This window comes from Mobula birostris, chromosome 5, assembly GCF_030028105.1.
Source record: "Mobula birostris isolate sMobBir1 chromosome 5, sMobBir1.hap1, whole genome shotgun sequence".
In the NCBI taxonomy this organism is placed as follows: Eukaryota; Metazoa; Chordata; class Chondrichthyes; order Myliobatiformes; family Myliobatidae; genus Mobula; species Mobula birostris.
Window position 1 is genome coordinate 37,369,133 of NC_092374.1, and position 18,839 is coordinate 37,387,971.

The 18,839-nt window shown below is 39.5% G+C and overlaps 1 protein-coding gene across 6 annotated transcripts in view; it reads left to right on the forward strand.

Moving 5' to 3' along the window:
* The first annotated feature begins 1,662 nt into the window (after positions 1-1,662).
* The window catches only part of poc5 (POC5 centriolar protein homolog (Chlamydomonas)), a 111,247-nt gene continuing 94,070 nt past the window's right edge, over positions 1,663-18,839 (forward strand). For 4 of the 6 annotated variants that reach the window (XM_072257880.1, XM_072257884.1, XM_072257883.1 and 1 more), the window contains exons 1-2: positions 1,752-1,875; positions 12,758-12,841. In XM_072257880.1, coding sequence (XP_072113981.1) covers positions 12,758-12,841 — 84 coding nt within the window. In that variant the 5' untranslated portion in view covers positions 1,752-1,875. Of the gene's footprint in view, positions 1,876-6,264; positions 6,325-12,757; positions 12,842-18,839 lie in introns of those variants that run through there. The other 2 variants (XM_072257885.1, XM_072257881.1) reach the window with 2 other exon arrangements.

The following is an 18,839-nucleotide window of genomic DNA, read 5'->3' on the forward strand; positions in this document are numbered from 1 at the left end:
ATCACGTGAGGACAGGGTACAGACCTGGAAAGGTTATTTTCATTCAAACTGTTGACAAAATTCAAGCAACATCATTTAATATGATGGGATAATATTCCAATCCATATAATGAAACTCACAGGCATTCTACACCAACTACAAGGAGCAGAGTTCAGTTATTCTATTAATGTGTCTGTTTATAGGGACTATGATACTGCTTCAGCAGGAGTTGTTGACAAAGACAAGTATTTTTCTAAATTGCTCAGAGGTGTGTGTGTGTGTGTGTGTGTGTGTGTGTGTGTAGATGGGATGAGCTAAAGGACAGTTCCCAGCAATTTCCGTTTTTCTTAAAAATGGCTATCTGATTTTCACTTTCTGGTTTCTAGGGCCCTCCATTGGCTGTAGATGTTGCATCTTAGCTGTCTACATAGCATAAAAGCCAGGACAGTATGCTATGGGAAGCAGGCTCCTCATCTCCACACAGCTGATGAATCCAAAGGTATTGCAGAGATTGATACAATTGGTACCAGCAGCATTGCAAGAGTTGCCAGTCTGTGTTGAACTCAATGTAGGACTGCCTGAGGGTCTCCAGTTCTGGATTTTCCTTGGGATTTATTCCCAAAGCTTCCCTATGAGTGGATATAGCCGTAAGGGAGAGGAGGTTTGAGCTTAGTTTTCCTTCTCCCAAATGGCTGTCAACCATGGCTAAACAGCCCCGTTTGCCTGAACTGTCCTGTTTATATCAAGGATATTGGCAGTCCACTGGCAAGATTCCCAGATTTTCAAACAGTGCCATAGAATCTCTATTTAGTGACTAAACCATGGTTAGGCAGCATCCGTGGAGAGGAAAATGGGGTCAATGCATCAGTCAATACCTTTCATCTGAACCAGCAATACTCAGAGATGTTAAAATATATAGAAGGGTAATTATTTCTGGGTAGGTGGGGTGAAGCTGGTCAAGTGGTGGTGGTGGAGGTGGTGATGAGGGGAACAGAGGATGCTGAGAAGACCAAAGGGAAGGCCCATCTCGGGTAGTTCCACAGAGGTAGGTGACTGATCGAGGTGAACAAAGTGACAGTAGTTGATACTGAGAAAAGTCGTGAAAGGGGAGGACATTCTAAAGAAGTATAACTACAAAAGATTATCAGAGGAAGGGACAGTGTTGCCAAAAGTCTGAAATAAAACTAAGACAATGAACTAACTACCTGCAGATCCTGAAGCTGAGCCCAAGCTTATCGAAACTTCTCCAAATCTCAAGAATAGGTGTTGGAATCTGCAGCCCTGAAACAGGATTTGACCTGAAAAGTCGACAACTTTTCTCCCTGCCTCTATCTCTTTCTTTCCTTCTCTCTCTGCATCCTCCAAATCCCTAATCCCCAAATTACTGGACCCGTTGAGTCCCTCCAGCTGATAATTTTCTTCAACTCCCGCTAGTTTTCCACGCGTCTATTAACCATGACAACCATCCGGGTATGGACTCCGTCCAATCAAAGCACAGAATGGAACAAGGTTGAGTTTGACTCCCAGACCAATCAGCGACTAGACTTGGTGGTGCCCGCCTCCAATAGGCTCGGCGCTCATTGGTGTGCGGATGGTTTGAACGGTTAGGAAGAGCAGCTGTGTTTGTGGAGGAAAGAGTTGGGCCTGTGTGGGGCTTTCGATCAGATAGGCTTCGGTTCAAGAGTGTCCTAGTTTGGTATTGGTATTGCACATCTGTATTAAACCCGAAATAACTGAGCGAGTTTACTTCCTCCACTCGTGGCTGTCTTCTAACTGCAACGGAAAGCTCGTTCCCGAGACCGAAGCGGCCGACGGCGCCTATACCTGTATTGCAAGCCAACTGCGACCAGAATATCGAACGTCTGTAAGCTGGCAGGGACGTTTTCATCTCATAAGGTTGTAAATTATGTAACTGTTAAGAGGGTTGGATGGTTAGTACGAAACCCATTCTCAAGCGCCTTGATTTGGGACTTTGTGGAGTAACAAGATTTAAATGTATACGACACGGAATGATGCCGTTGTATCCATACTATCGGTGTTGATGAAAAAGTTACCCATTATCTTTCTTGCCTTGTATTGTCTTTTCAAATATGGTATGGGTTTCTGCCTCTACTGAGTTTTCGATCCCCGTTTTCTTTCATTAAATTCTTTCTTTGTGCCCTTTGAGTCCTGACCCCTCTCAACGAAGCATGTCCTTGTTTTCTCTAACTAGTTTTCTCTCAATATGCATATAATTAGAACTTGGCTTGGCTTTCTCTTCTGAAGAGAACAGTCTCGATCTATCCAATTATTTGCTATTATTTTTCAGTCGTGGTAATACCTGTTATTTTCATAAATCATATTTTGGTTGTAATAGGGTAACTGAAACTCTGCTCAGTACATAATACAGAATATGATCTAACTAGTATTAGCATGAGAACATAAAGCAGAATTAGGCCATTCAATTCCTTATGCCTATATTGTCTGAACTTTCCCTTCAGTGCCACTTTCCTAGAATAAAACTATGTTCCATGATATCTTAATTTGTCAATCGCTGCCTGGAATAAATGTATTGACTTGAGCCTTCGTAGCCTTGATGTAGGGAAATCTGAAGATTTGACACTCTGGGTATATAATTTTTTTTCCTGATGTTAATCTTGAATGAACTGCTCTGTTTCAGGGCATTCTGCGAAAGATATCCATGCAACTGCTCTGCTGGGTTCTGAGAGTTGTTTGATACAGCAGGATTATTTATTCTTGAGAATGAAAATCCATTTCTTTTAAATCTCTCCTCTTGGAGCAACAAATCCCAATGTTACTTAGTTCAGTCAATCTGGTGGTGAGCCTTCACTCCTGTGAATATTCCTTAGACTCTTGCACACTTTTCTTGCTGTGGTCTCATCAGTGCCCTATGTAATTTAGTACATCAGCACAAACAGGCCCTTCACATCCCCATAATGTCTGCAAAGAGCATTATGCTGAGTTACACTAAATTTCCTCTGCCTGCACATGATCCATATCCTTCTGGTTCTTGCATATTCATGTGTCTATGTAATGATCTCTTATATGCCACTGTCATGTCTGCTTCCATCCCTGCCCAACCAGGCAGCCTGTTCTAGGCACCCATCTCTTAATTTTTTTTTAAGAAGAAACCTGTTCCACACATCTTTAAACTTTTCCCCTTTGCCTTAAGTGCATGTCCTCTAGTATTTAAAATTTCCACCTTGGGGAGAAAGATTCTGACTGTTTTTCCCTATCTATACTTGTCATTATCTTATCAAGTCTCCTCTTTGCTTATGATGCTTGGGGGTGGGGTAGGGGGAGAAGAGGTGTTGAAACCCAAGTTTGCCCAATCTTTCCTTGTTGCTTGTACGTACTTATCCAGGCAGCATCCTGGTGAACCTCTTCTGCACTTTTTCCAAAGCCTCCATATCTTTCTTGTAAAGGGGCAACCACAATTGCATAAAGTAGTTTTCATATTAATATTTCACTAAAATATCTTCATTTTCCTATGTAAAGACCAACTGCAAAGAAATGCTGGATACATTTGGCAGACAGAATCAGTGGAAAAGAAAGTTAACCTTTCAGTTTGAAAACTTTTAATTTGACCATCTATATTTGTGTGCATGGCAATTTAAAAAAGTATCTTTTACAAATGTTTTAATTCTGTCCCTGTTTTAAGCCCATTAATATACAATACAAAAAAAAAACACTGGAGAGTATGGTCTTTTAGTTGCAAATATGCTGTTATCAGTACCACAGAGCTGAATTTGGGTGCTTTATTCTAACCTCCTGTGGCTTATAAAGGTTTTTTTTTTACATTTTTTTTAATAAACTGACTTGTCTAAAAGCTTTTTTGGTGCCCTAAAGATTATTGTCAAACGCATGGGCCTCATGAACTTTTATCTTCTCCAAAAAAAAAAGTTAATATAACCTTAACAAATCTTTCGGCATGCGGACTGTCCTGGATTTATTAGTGATATTGAACTGACTGTAACGTACCTTAGAATTGACTCCAATAATTACCCAACACGATAGTTAATACCTGGGATGTAATTCACGATCCAAGATTTAAGATTGTTTAATGTAATTTCCCGTAGACACGTAAAAAGGAGATCACAATATTTATTGCTCCAGTTCTAATGCAGCATAGAAAAAATCCATAAGATAGAAAAAATGAAACAATACATAAATACATATGATTACTTGTATAGCAACACATACAAAATGCTGGAGGAACTCAGTAGGTCAGGCAGCATCTAGGAAAACAGTACAGTTAACGTTCTGGGCCAAAATGTCAACTGTACTCTTCCTTGATGCCGCCTGGCCTACTGTGTTCCTCCAGCATTTTGTGTGTTGCTTGGATATCCAGCATCTACAGATAGTCTCTTGTTTGAGATCACTTATATACATTGATTGTGTGTACATAAAGTGATGCTAGGTGCATGTGTGCCTATGCAGAAGGTGACTCTGATAGGAAATGATAAAGTCCTGATGGTTTGGGTATCTGTCCATTTTTTTAAACAATAGTGCAAACGTAATAGTCCTCTAATCTCCAGCATGATCTGTAACCAAGGATGATTGAGAAATTCAGACCATGCTTTTTTAAACAGCCAAGGAGATGTATACATCTTGAACAGCATTGGTATTGTTTTTGCCACTCATTTGTGCAGATAGATGCAGAGCATTCACTATGTTTACTGCCACCTCTATCTCCATACATCTTTTTGTTCCTCATAGATTTTACTCTTTTCTCAATTATCTTCTCCATCCACTTGTATTTTAATCTCTTGAGATTTTCTTTGATTTTACTTGCCAGATTTTGCTTTTATTATGGCAGAGTTAGACCATAAGATATAGGAGCAGAATTAGGCCATTTGCCCTACCGGGTGTGCTCTGCCATTTCATCATGGCTGATCCAATTTTCCTCTCAGCCCCAATCTCCTGCCTTCTCCCCATATCCTTTCACACCCCAACCAATAAATAATCTATCAATCTCTGCCTTAAATATACACAAAGACTTGGCCTCCACAGCTGCCAGTGGCAAAGAATTCCACAGATTCACCACTCTGGCTAAAGAAATTTTCCCTCATCGCTGTCCTAAAAGGACACCCTTCTACTCTGAGGCTGGGCCTCTGGCCTTAGACTCTCCCATTTTAGGAACCATCCTCTCCACATCCACTCCATCAAGACCTTTCATCATTTAATAGGTTTCAGTGAGGTCACCCCTCTTTCTAAAGAATTCCAGTGAATATAGGCCCAGAGCCATCAAATGCTCTTCAAATGACAATCCTGGAATCATCTGGAGTTTGGCTTACCAGGAATCATAAATAGGAAATCTAGAAGTTTAAGTGTATTTGCATTGTGAATATTGCAATTGTATGATTAAGGTTGTGAGTAAATAGATGCTGGATTCTGATCAAAAATGCAATGAGTAGTTACAACAGCTTGCAATTTATCATTTGATTAAAAATAGGAAATACGCAATGGGATTGATGTTTATTTGCTTTGGTGTATGGCTTGTCTTTTAAGGTTGTGTACAGTCCTGTACAATACACTGAAAGCATTCTTTGTTGGCACAGTAAACCTCTGTAGGATAGGATGTTAACAGAACTGTTGCATGGTTCTGTTATGCAACAGAAAAAGTAGGAAAAAGATCCTTTAATCAAGCCCATTCAAAAAAAAAAGTTCAAAAAATTTCTGGTCAGTTCATGCTCTATCATCTCTACCCTCATGAATGTGTGGCAAAACAGCTCAAATGCCATCTATAAATTTGTAGATACCACCACAGTTTTTGGTAGAATCTTAGGTGGTGATGAGGCTTGCTGGAGCAAGATAGATTAACTGGATGAATGGGGTCACAACAATAATCTCACAGTCAACATCAGTAAGACCAAGGATTGTACGTTTCAGGAAAGAAAAGGTGGGAAAACACACAGCGGTTCTCATTGAAAGGTCGATGGTGGAAAGGATGAATAGCTTCCAGTTAATGGATGTTGGCATCTCAGAGGATCTGTCCAAGACACACCACATTGATGCAGTCATGAAGAAGATATGCCAGTGGCTCTACTTTATTAGAGTTTGATGAGATTCGGTGTATCACCAAAGTACTGACTTACTTGCAGATTTCTATAGATGCATGGTGACGAGCATTTTGACTTGTTACTTCACAGTCTGGCATGGAGATTCCAATGCAGAAGATTGCAAGAAGCTGTGGCGGGTTGTATACTTAGCCAGCTCCATCATGGGTGCAACCCACAAACATGGACCTCTTCAAGAGCTTGTACCTCAAGAAGCTGGCACCTATCATTAACAATACTCACCATCTGGACATACCCTCTTCTCGTTACTGCCTTCAGGAAGGAGGTACAAGAGCCTGAAGATACTTAATAATACAGAAATTGCTACTCTCCCCGCTGTTATCATATTTTTGAATAGTCCATGAAAACCACCTCATTATTTCTATTTTTTTTAAGTTCAGTACTTATTTTTGTAATTTTTTTCTTTTCATTGTACTACTGTCACAAAATTACCAATTTCACATTACTTAAATCAGTGATAATAGATCTGATTGGGAATGACACAGCTCCTTTAGATGTTGTGGCTATGTGGAAAAACAGGCATTCAAATAGTCAATCTAACAAAATAAGCTATTGTCCTTAACTTGGTGCTTGTGATATGCTTATCAACTTCAAGTATGTGATGATGTACAATATTTGTTTCCCCTGCTTCCTCCCACCCAGTGCTTTGAAGTAGAAATAGGCCATTCATTCCCTGAGTCAACTTCTGCTATTCAATTAGGTCATGTGATGTGTAGATCAGAGATTATATAAAATTCTGTTTCTTCAATTAAATCAAGTTGACAATATGTTACTTCTGTCAGCTATTCATGTGAATAGATGTGATTAGATAGAGCTCTTAATGATAGCAGAGTCAAGGGATATGGGGAGAAGGCAGGAACGGGGTACTGATTGTGGATGATCAGCCATGATCTCAGTGAATGGTGGTGTTGGCTCGAAGGGCTGAATGGCCTACTCCTGCACCTATTGTCTATAGTCTGTTGACCTGAAGATACTAGGAGTTTTCATAAGTATTCTTCCAGCTTTTCTGATGTGGACTCTTGTGCAGTTGTGGCATGGTACTGATTTCTGGATGTTTTCCTACTGCTTTCCAAATGGTAACATTGGGAATGTTTTATGTTGAATCTTCATCTTGTAGCCAGGTATCAGATTGGAGTCAATCCCTTGTTCCATGCAATGAACATGTTTGTTTTAAAGGTGAGATTTTGACAGGTTTGTGTCAACTACTTGAGGGAACAAAAACAAAGAAATAAAATTTTAGTATATTGGCTTACCATCTGAGCATCAATGTGGGAGAAGATAAATATGATACTTGAGTTAAAAGCCTAAGGGTTTTAAGAATTTTCATGTTCAGAAAGTCAGTGCAGTGGATTGGGCCATTGGTTAATCAGGCAGCTGCTTATTTGGGACAACTCTTAAATAACAAAAATTAATCGAGAAAATAGCCAGGATTCCCTTTGTTTAATTTGGGGGGACACCATGCTGTTTAATTGGGACTGGAGACGTTGCCAAACAGTTTTTAACTAGCATCAGTCGCGTGCACTACACTGTGCTTAGACAGAAAAAGTTTTAAATAACAACACACATCAAAGTTGCTGGTGAACGCAGCAGGCCAGGCAGCCTCTTTCTAGAGATGCTGCCTGGCCTGCTGCGTTCACCAGCAATTTTGGTGTGTGTTGCTTGAATTTCCAGCATCTGCAGAATTCCTGTTGTTTGAAGTTTTAAATAGCATCAGTTATGTGCGTTTGTGTTCAAAAAGTAGTGAGTTTTGCCAAGAATGAGCAGTAAGGCAATTCAGAACTATATTGCTTACTCCAGTTTCAAGCATTGAGGCTGGAGATGTCAAGAATGGAGAGGAGTGAAAATGAAACAATTTCACTACTTCAAGTTAGGAACTATGAAGAATTTGAAGATATTGACAGCCATTTTGAAAATTATCGAAAGCATTGTGTGAAGGCTGTCTATTCTCTGCACTAGGTGTCTGAGCTAATTTTGTTCATTTACAGTCAATCAAAAGAACATAGCAGTGTATACTGGATGAATTTTTCTATCAATCATTAGGGAATTAATCCAGTTTTACTGCTTTGTAGTAATATTGGTTGTGTTCTAATTTGTTCTATAATTCATTCAAATATATAATTTGTTACTCAGTTAAACTGTAGTTTGCCATTTTTTTAAAACACCTTTTCACCTGTTTCCAAGAAACTTCGGCTAATTGGGTCAGCTGCTTAATTAGACTAAAATGTACTGGTCCCGATGTGTCCCAATTAACCAGAATCCATTGTATTTCATTATCGTGGTAGCAAGATTATCCTTCAATATAATGGTATTTTAAAGTCTCCTGAAGATGTGAGCTTGTGTTTAGAAATTCAAAATGATTAGCTGTCCTAGAGCTGTGTTGTCAAGACAAGTAATTCCACAAAATTTAACCACATTTACTTTGGTTGGGAATAGAACTGGCTGTATAATTGTTTGGCCTGTGGTTAATAATAGATAACAAACCAGATTTTTGTATTAGTCCAACTTGAGAGGTTAGAATAATTAATGTAATGGCCGAGACTACAAATTTTGAAACCATGTCTATAAGCTTAACTCTGAGTACTGATCATCATTCAGTTGATGAATCTGGTAGTGTCTTCAGATCCCCTCTTCCTGATTGCCGTTGTATTAGGTGGTGGTGGAGGTTGGGGTGTTTGTCTCAAAATAGACAAACGGTATTTGGCCTTATTGGTGTTTCCTCAGCCACTGACATACCAGATGTTGGTTGTTCAGTCTGTAGACCACTGTCCCTGTTTGCAAGAATTTAATGAACTGTTGTCTTGTGTCGACCTTGCAATTGTCTTTCAAAAATTGACACAAGACAGACAATTAAATTGTGCTTAGCCTTGTAACTAAATAGCAACTCGTTATAAATTTTCAGGGTGACCTCTTCTTCCACATATGACCAACTTCATTACTTCAACCCCACTTCATCCTGTAATCATAGATATTAGCTTTTAACATCGTTATGCTGTTTGTTGCAAGTAAACAAGTTAACTAGTTTTGTGTTACTAAAGGAATGTCCTATTGTTTGGTAAAATTGGAAAGATTTTTGATGGGAAGAGTTCTGCACTAATCATGCATTTCAAGGTGAGGGGGCAAAGTTTAAAGGGGATGTACAGGACAGAGTTTTAAACAGGATTGCAGGCACCTGGAAAGGACTGCCAGGAGGAATTGTGAAAGCAGATAGGATTATGGTGTTTGAGGCTTTTGGGTGGATACATATATCTGTAGGGCAGGAGTCCCCAACCTTTTTTGCACTGCGGACCGGTTTATTATTGACAATATTCTTGCGGACTGGCCGACCCCTGGGGGGGGGGGGGGGGCGGGGGTAGGGTTGCCAATGGATAACAGTAGCAGTCAAATATGTTGTGTTTACCGTGAGAAAGACTACCATGACTATGAAGCCTTGCGTGGGCACCTGTGTGCACATGCGTGCCCTGCGCATGCATGTACGTGCTGATTTTTTTTCTCTCTCTCTCTCTCTCTCTCTACAAATCGTTTTTGGCGATTCTCTTGGGGGGGGGTGTTAATCACGACCGGAATATAAGTGATAAGTGGCTAATACACTCAATTTTGTTTCTAAAAGTGTTTATCTAACGAATTTAATATTAAACACACCGCATATTTTCCTCGCATGAATATAGTGATAAGTCAATTATCAGGGGAGGACAGGGGAGCTTGAAGCAAGTGTTCAATGAACTTCCAGTAGAAGTGGTAGAGGCAGGTTCGATATTATCATTTAACAAAAAACTGGATAGGTATATGGACAGGAAAGGAATGGAGGGTTATGGGCTGAGTGCAGGTCAGTGGGACTAGGTGAGAGTAAGCGTTCGGCACGGACTAGAAGGGCAGAGATGGCCTGTTTCCGTGCTGTAATTGTTATATGGTTATATAAGTCACTTAAGTCAATAGCATCATAATATTTTAAGTAACGTTTGGATATTAATCACACAGCACTTATTTTCCCCGTATGAACATATAAAATCATTGCAACACGCCAATATCGCTGAATCAGTGGGAGCCCTGGGCTTGTTTCCCTGCAGCAAGACGGTCCTATCGAGGGGTGGTGGGGGACAGCGATACTCAAAGGGGGTTCCTTATGTCCAGTCTATTCCGCAATTTAGTTTTTGTTGCATTCATTGCAGAAAACTCAGCAGATGTTGAAAATGGAAGCAACATTTTCAGTGTTTTCGTGGCTGTCTCAGGATACTTAACCTTGACTTTGATCCAGAATGCCAGCAAAGATGTTATGTCAAACATACTTTTCAGTCTGCCGTCATTTGCAAGCTGGAGGAGTTGATCATCTTCCCGCGCTGACATGGATGACGCGTGGGTAATGACCTTGCGTGCGTTCAAGCTCAACAGTGCGTGACAGGGAATGAGGAAGGGTGCAGCTGACTCATATCGCCAAATCATATCGTTTCCTCGCGGCCTGGTAGCACATGCTTTGCGGCCCAGTGGTTGGGGACCACTGCTGTAGGGAATGGAGGGATATGAACCATGTGCAGGCTAAAGAGATTAGTTTAATTTGGTATCAAATTTGGTACATTGTGGGCTGGTGGACCTGTTCCTGTACTGTATTGCTCTGTGTGTTAACATTTTTTTTTAAATTACTTCATGACCTGAGGAGGAAGGTACAACTATATTTCATTACTAGGATCTTGGGATCACTTATACACACTTATTAAAATTTACTAAAACCGGTAGCTCTTGCATCTGTGTTTTAAGGTCAGGCTTGACCCATATTTCTCACTCATACCTTCAACTTCCATTTAACGTCATTTTTATAATACAACTTCCATTCTTTCAATAATTACTAGTCAGTGCTCTTTATTAAAAACTACAGAAACAAAATATTGTATCAGAATAGTTGGATGAGTAAATACTGAAATGTGCCTTGATTTGTGGTTTGATCATACTATTGTAAAAAGCAAAACTCATTTTGGTGAGATGTTTTCCACCTAAGCTATTGCTTTAAGATTTTTAAATATATTTATATCACAAAGAAAAAAAAAAGAGTGAATAATTAAATAATTTAAAACATCAGAATCTGGAGTATTATCACTAATTTATGTTGTGAAATTTGTTTTGTGGCAGAAGAACATTCCAAACACACACATTTATTATAAGCTACATTAAGAGACAGAAAAATAAACAATGCAAAAATAAAAGCAAAATGTGCGGTAGTATTCATGGGTTCATTGTCTATCCAAAAATTTGATGATGGAGGGGAAGAAGCTGTTCTGAGAACATTGAGTGTGTGTCGTACCTCTTCCCTGTTGGTAGCAATGAGAATGGGGCATGACCTAGATGGTGAGGTACAGAAACGCAGGTTTTGAAGTTTGTTGGTTAGTACTGTATTGAGAGGATGATAATGTTGAATGCTGAGCTGTAAATAATAAACAGTCTGACATGGGTATTGCTGTTGTACAGGTGGTCCAAGGCTGAGCTGAAAGCCAGTCAGGTTACATCCTCAGTAGACCTATTTGTGGCACTAGTCAAATTGCAGCAGGTCCAGGTCTTTGCTCAGGCAGGAGCTATTTCTAGTCATGACCAATTTCTCAAAGCTCTTCATCACAGTAGATGTGAATGCTACAGGGCAATTGTGATTGAGGCAGCTCACCCTACTCTAGGGCACTGGTATAATTTATGCCCTTTTGAAGCAGGTAGAAACTGCTGAATGCAACAATGAGAGATTGAATATTAAAGTTATCGGCTGTTTCTACTCCGATGCAATATTTAAGGATGTAAAACTGACCAGTAAATTTACAATGGGGAAAAGCTTGAAATTTCACTGAGAATATTAATGAACCTGTGTGCTTGTGCAGTGATACAATGCAGCTTTCTCTCAGCAGTGCTCAGCAGGTTTCAGTAGCTCTAATGGATTCCTTAAATTTAAAGTGTTTGGATTTGAAAACAAAAACCCACAGAATTCCTATATTAAATGTGGAAATTGACTGATTGGCTGACAAAGAATAAAATGTCATGGCAATTTACTTTCATCTTATTAAATCTGTCTAATCCCCATTTTGTCAACTTATTTCATAAAAGTGAAAATAGTGAATAAACTTTGGGAGAGTACCAGCCTGTAACAGGAAATTCTTCTGACACGGTTTAGCAAATGGTACGTCTCTTTTAAAATTTATTTTTTAGCTACTTGACTGGATTTCAATCTTCTTGCCTTCAATTTCAAGCATCTGGTAATGACCCTGCTACATTCATTTATCTTTTTTGTAATTGTCCTTTGAGGAATATGGGCTGTACATTTTTGTAGTATCATGGGTGGTTGTTGTTTCTCTCCCTGCCTTGTGGCATATCGGGCGGCAACCTTGCCATTTCTTTAGCAGTTTTGTCTGTTTTTATACGAGGCCAAGTTGCCAGTTCAGCCCTCAACCCATAGTGGATGGAAAGCATGCAAGGAGCTGGCTGGATTCGAACCCTGAAGTCCAGTGCAGATGCCACTATACCAGCTTATTAATTCTGTCTGGCCCCCATTTTGTCAATTTATTTCATCAACCAGCTTAAATATCGTGGGAGTTGATGCTGAACCATGGTTTGCAAGAAGTACACATGTAGGCGGCGAAAAGACTGGAATGAGTAAATGCTAGCGAAAGACTAATAACTGTTTCTGGATCTGGATTAGTGATTAAATCAATGGATTATTCTCTTTTTTGCAGATGTCCTCCGATGAAGAAAGCACTTTCAGTCCACTATTGCCTAAAGATTCAGATCGTGGTAGTTCAGTTTCTTCAGAGCTACAGGTAGGGAGAAGCAATATCCTTTTTAGGTGTTTAAGGGAAATTTATAAAGCACTTGAAAGCTCATTAGCATGTTTAGCTGTAATACACATATTGTAGGTAAATGTGAACCCCTTGCAGGGTAAGTTTTTATTTTGTTTGTGGTGCTGTATTTTTCCACTTGATCCACAAGTTGGTATTTCTCTAATATTTTGGCTTATCTTCTGGAAATGACATCAACACGAAGGAGGTCTGTTTGTCTTTTTGGTATATACAGATCTTCTGGATTAATTATGGCTTGGTGCTAATGTTATTGATTAGGAGATCTGTCATGAACATTAATGGCTTTGTGCTGTTGCAGATCGTATACTGTCAATGCCAAGTTTAAAATGCCTCAACTGAGTCAACTGCATAAAATTTTCACTACTGTGTTCACAAGTAATCTTTTTCTGCAGTCTACAAAACAAATTAACATTACTTTTTTAAAAAAAAAAGAAAATTGTAGATGCTGAAACCTGTATTTGAGGAAATATTGGAAATAATCAGTAGATTTAGTAGCATCTGTGATGAGAATTGGTATTTTGTTTTTTTTTTCCCACTGCAGTTACTGTTTGATCTGCAGCACAATTCTGGCATTTTGTTTCTACCTCTCAATGCATAGTTCCAAGCAGGACTGAAATCATCAATGACAGTCAGAATTGAAATTTGCATAATTGGGTATTCTGGGTATATTTGTCATGAAGAGCATAGTATTTGTAATTAGAATGGCATAAATATAATGTAAACTCTGGCTGTGTGCTTTAGCATTAAAGACATTAAAGTAATTTCTTTAGTCCCTCCTGAGATGTTTAAAGACTCCCATGTTTAAGAAGAATTGGGTAAATTAATCCCTGCCCCAAGACTAAAATCCTGGTAGAGATTATCTCTCAACTTCACTGAAAGACTGTGATTATTTCATCTTAAACACGAGGTTCTGCAAATGCTGGAAATCCGGAGTAGCATATTTCATATTGGATAGATTGCAGTAAAACTCTAGTTTTATCTAGAGGTGATAAAATGGACACTTCTGACAGATATCTTTCATGGCATATTTGTATGCCTTTACAAACCTTTGTCTTTTAAAATTGTTGAAAAAGTGGCTGGAAATAATGTTACATGTTGTAAACCAAACTGGTCTCAGCTCTTATCAATTTTAAATCCAATGGTAGAATTGTAGGTCAAGTGAAGACATGCTTCAATTTTAAAATCTTTGGCTTAACTGTACTATATTTAACTGCATTTCTGTGGGAGAAGTAAAGAAAAGAGTATCCAGGTTTCCTGAAATTCATAACGTAATTGTGTAAGCATGAGTAGAAATGTTACCAGAGGAGTTTGCTTAAGTTGGGTGGGTAGGTGGGAAAGTTGCTTAGTTTTGTTTCAATCAATGATGAAATAGTTGTTTTCAGGTTAGTTGAATCCTCTACCACATAATGTAGGTTTATTAAAATTAATCTGGATGTCAACTTGTATACACTTTTCCTTCTGTTTTTCCTTGCCTGACCATGATATAATATCGTAAAGCCAGTGTCCCTTTAGACAGAAACAATTTAAATTATTTTTTTAATGTTACTATGAACCGCTTAAATCAGAATGAGAAACGTACGCAATGTATATCTTGGAAATGAGTTGTAGAAATTTCTTTGCAATTCACTAACGTTGCTAGGTAACTTTAGAATTCAGTGTCTGCCCAAGTCCTTTGCAAGTGGAAGTTTTATGCCTTGTTCTGTACAAATGAGAGCTGAACCAATGATTGTTGCATTTACAGGTATATGGAATCATTGACTAAATATTTCAAGACATTTAAATTCAGGCTGTGCCTCCAGCTGAGGAAAGGATAGCGTCTGTAACTAAGGAATAGTTTTCAGTAGGCAAAGGCTTCAGTCTTCTCATTATTTAGTTACAGGAAAATTTGGCTTAGTCTTCCTGGGTTCCAGGAATGCATTCTATCATATGGATGCAGCAACATAGTATATATTTTCTTTGACCAGTTTTGAGTATTGCAGGTAAATTATGTGAGAAATGCACAAGTTCTTGAAGAGGCATGACCATAAAGAGGCAAAAACCTACAGATGCTGGAAATCCAAGCAACGCACAGAAATGCTGGAGGAGCTCATATACAGCATCTATAGGCGGGGGGGAAAAGTAAACAGTCAGTGTTTCAGCCTGAAACCCTTCATCAGGACTGGAAAATAAGATGAGAAGATAGAGCAAGAAGATGGGGGAGGGGGAGGGCAGGAATAAGTACAAGGTGATAGGGTTAGGTGAAACCAGAAAGGTTGGGGGGGTGGTGAAGGAAAGAGCTGGGAAGCTGATCAGTGAAAGAGATATAAGTCTGGAGATGAGAAAATGTAATAGGAGAGGGTAGAAGACAATGGAAGAAAGGAAAGGGGGAGGTGCAGCAGAGGGAGGTAATAGGCAGGTAGGGAGATGAGGCGAGAGAGGGAAATGGGAATGGTGAAGGTCGATGGGGAGTGTGCAACTACCGGGAGTTCAAGAAATCAACGTTCATGACCATGAATGTTAGGCGGATAAGACTTGTTAACAAATAGTTTTATTTTAATTTATTTGAAAACTACAAATTGATATACCATATGCAAAATAGTTTTCCTATTCTGATGAAAGGTTATTTAAACTGAAACATTAAATATTTCTGTCTAGATGCTGCCTGACTTGCTGAGTATTTCTATCATTATACTGTTTATTTTCTATGTACAATAGTTAATGTGCATAATGCAAGTTGAGAAGTAACAATCTAATTGATGTGGGTAGTGAGAAATGGTAAGCACTATTTGCCCATTAAGTGACGGACATGCTAAATGGGCTGTCTTTCTTGATTTGAAATGTGATGAATGCATTCATGTAATAACCGTATGACCTCTAAACAGTTCATTAGTTTTAGAAAAGAAACTATAGAAAAACTACAGCACAGAATCAGGCCTTTTGGCCCTTCTTGGCTGTGCCAAACTATTTTCTGCCTAGTCCCACTGACCTGCACACGGACCATATCCCTCCATACACCTCCCATCCATGTATCTGTCCAATTTATTCTTAAATGTTATAAAAGATCTCGCATTTACCACCTCGTCTGGCAGCTCATTCCATATTCCCACCACTCTGTGTAAAGAAGCCCCCACTAATGTTCCCTTTTAAACTCCCCCCCCCCCCCCCCCCCAACCTCACCCTTAACCCATATCCTCTGGTTTTTTTTCCTCCCCTTGCCTCGGGGGGGGGGGGAAAGCCTGCTTGCATTCACTCTATCTATACCCATCATAATTTTATATACCTTCATCAAATCTCCCCTCATTCTTCTACGCTCCAGGGAATAAAGTCCTAACCTATTCAACCTTTCTCTGTAACTGAGTTTCTCAAGTCCTGACAACATCCTTGTAAACCTTCTCTGCACTCTTTCATCCTTATTAATATCCTTCCTGTAATTTGGTGACCAAAACTGAACACAATACTCCAGATTCGGCCTCACCAATGCCTTATACAACCTCATCATAACATTCCATCTCTTATACTCAATACTTTGATTAATAAAGGCCAATGTACCAAAAGCTCTCTTTATGACCCTATCTACCTGTGATGCCACTTCTAGGGAATTTTGTATCTGTATTCCCAGATCCCTCTGTTCTACTGCACTCCTCAGTGCCTTACCATTTACCCTGTATGTTCTACCTTGGTTTGTCCTTCCAAAGTGCAATACACTTGTCTGTATTAAACTCCATCTGCCATTTTTCAGCCCATTTTTCCAGCTGGTTCAAGTCCCTCTGCAGGCTCTGAAAACCTTTCTCACTGTCCACTACACCTCCAATCTTTGTATCATCAGCAAATTTGCTGATCCAATTTACCACATTATCATCCAGATCATTGATATAGATGACAAATAACAATGGACCCAGCACTGATCCCTGTGGCACACCACTAGTCACAGACCTCCACTCTGAGAAGCAATTCTCCACTACCACTCTTTGGCTTCTTCCATTGAGCCAATGCCTAATCCAATTTACCACCTCTCCATGCATACCTAGCGACTGAATTTTCCTAACTAACCTCCCATGCAGGACCTTGTCAAAGGCCTTATTGAAGTCCGTGTAGACAACATCAGCTGCCTTCCCTTCATCCACTTTCCTGGTAACCTCCTCGAAAAACTCCCAATAGATTGGTCAAACATGACCTACCACACACAAAGCCATGTTGACTCTCCCTAATGAGTTCCTGTCTATCCAAATGCTTGTAGATTCTGTCTCTTAGTACTCCCTCCAATAACTTACCCACTACCGACATCAAACTTACCGGCGTATAATTTCCCGGATTACTTTTCATATAACCATATAACAATTACAGCATGGAAACAGGCCATCTCGGCCCTTCTAGTCCGTGCCGAACTCTTACCCTATCCTATTCCCACCGACCTACACTCAGCCATAACCCTCTATTCCTTTCCTGTCCATATATCTATTCAATTTAACTTTAAACGACAACATAGAACCTGCCTCAACCACTTCTGCTGGAAGCTGAGTCTACACAGCTACCGCTCTCTGAGTAAAGAAGTTCCCCCTCATATTACCCCTAAACTTTTGTCCTCTAATTCTCAACCCATGCCCTCTTGTTTGAATCTTCTCCACTCTCACTGGAAAAAGTCTAACCATGTCAACTCTATTAATCCCCCTCATAACTTTAAACACCTCTATCAAGTCTCCCCTCAACCTTCTACGCTCCAAAGAATAAAGACATAACTTGTTCAACCTTTCTCTGTAACTTAGGAGATGAAACCCAGGCAACATTTTAGTAAACCTCCTCTGTACTCTCTCAATTTTATTGACATCCTTCCTATAATTCGGTGACCAGAACTGTACACAATACTCGAGATTTGGCTTTACCAATGCCTTATACAAATTCAACATTACATCCCAACTCCTATACTCAATGCTCTGATTAATAAAGGCCAGCAAACCAAAAGCTTTCTTCACCACCCTCTCCACATGAGATTCCATCTTCAGGTAACTATGTACCATTATTCCTCGATCCCTCTGTTCTAAAGCATTCTTTAATGCCCTACCATTTACCATGTATGTCCTATTTTGATTAGTTCTACCAAAATGTAGCACCTCACATTTTTCAGCATTAACTTCCATCTGCCATCTTTCAGCCCACTCTTCTAACTGTCCTAAATCTCTCTTCAAGTTTTGAAAACCTACCTCATCATCCGCAACACCACCTATCTTAGTATCATCTGCATACTTACAAATCCAATTTACCACCCCATCATCTAGATCATTAATATATATTACAAACAACATTGGACCCAGTACAGATCCTTGAGGCACACCGCTACACTGTCCTCCAATCTGACACGCAGTTATCCACCACCACTCTCTGGCGTCTCCCATCTAGCCACTGCTGAATCCATTTTACTACTTCCATATTAATGCCTAACGATTGAACCTTCCTAACTAACCTTCCGTACGGAACCTTGTCAAAGGCCTTACTGAAGTCCATATAGACAACATCCACCGTTTTACCCTCGTCAACTTTCTTAGTAACCTTATCAAAAAATTCAATAAGATTTGCCAAACATGACCTTCCACGCACAAATCCATGTTACTTGCCAAAGCAGCCTCGTATCTTCTTTTAGCTTTTCCAATTTCTTTCTTAAGGTTCTTTATATTCCTTGAGTACCTCATTAACTCCAAGCTGCCTAATTTGTTTTTCGATCCTTTTTTAAACAACGGAACAACATGAGCCACTCTCCAATCCTCCGGCACCTCACCCATAGACACCGACATTCTAAATATATCTGTCAGGGCCCCTGCAATTTCAACATTAGTCTCCTTCAAGGTCTGAGGGAATACCCTGTCAGGTCCTGGGGATTTATCCACTTTAATTTGCCTCAAGATAGCAAGCACCTCCTCCTTTTCAATCTGTACAGTTTCCATGATCTCACTACTTGTTTCCCTCAATTCCATAGACTTCATGCCAG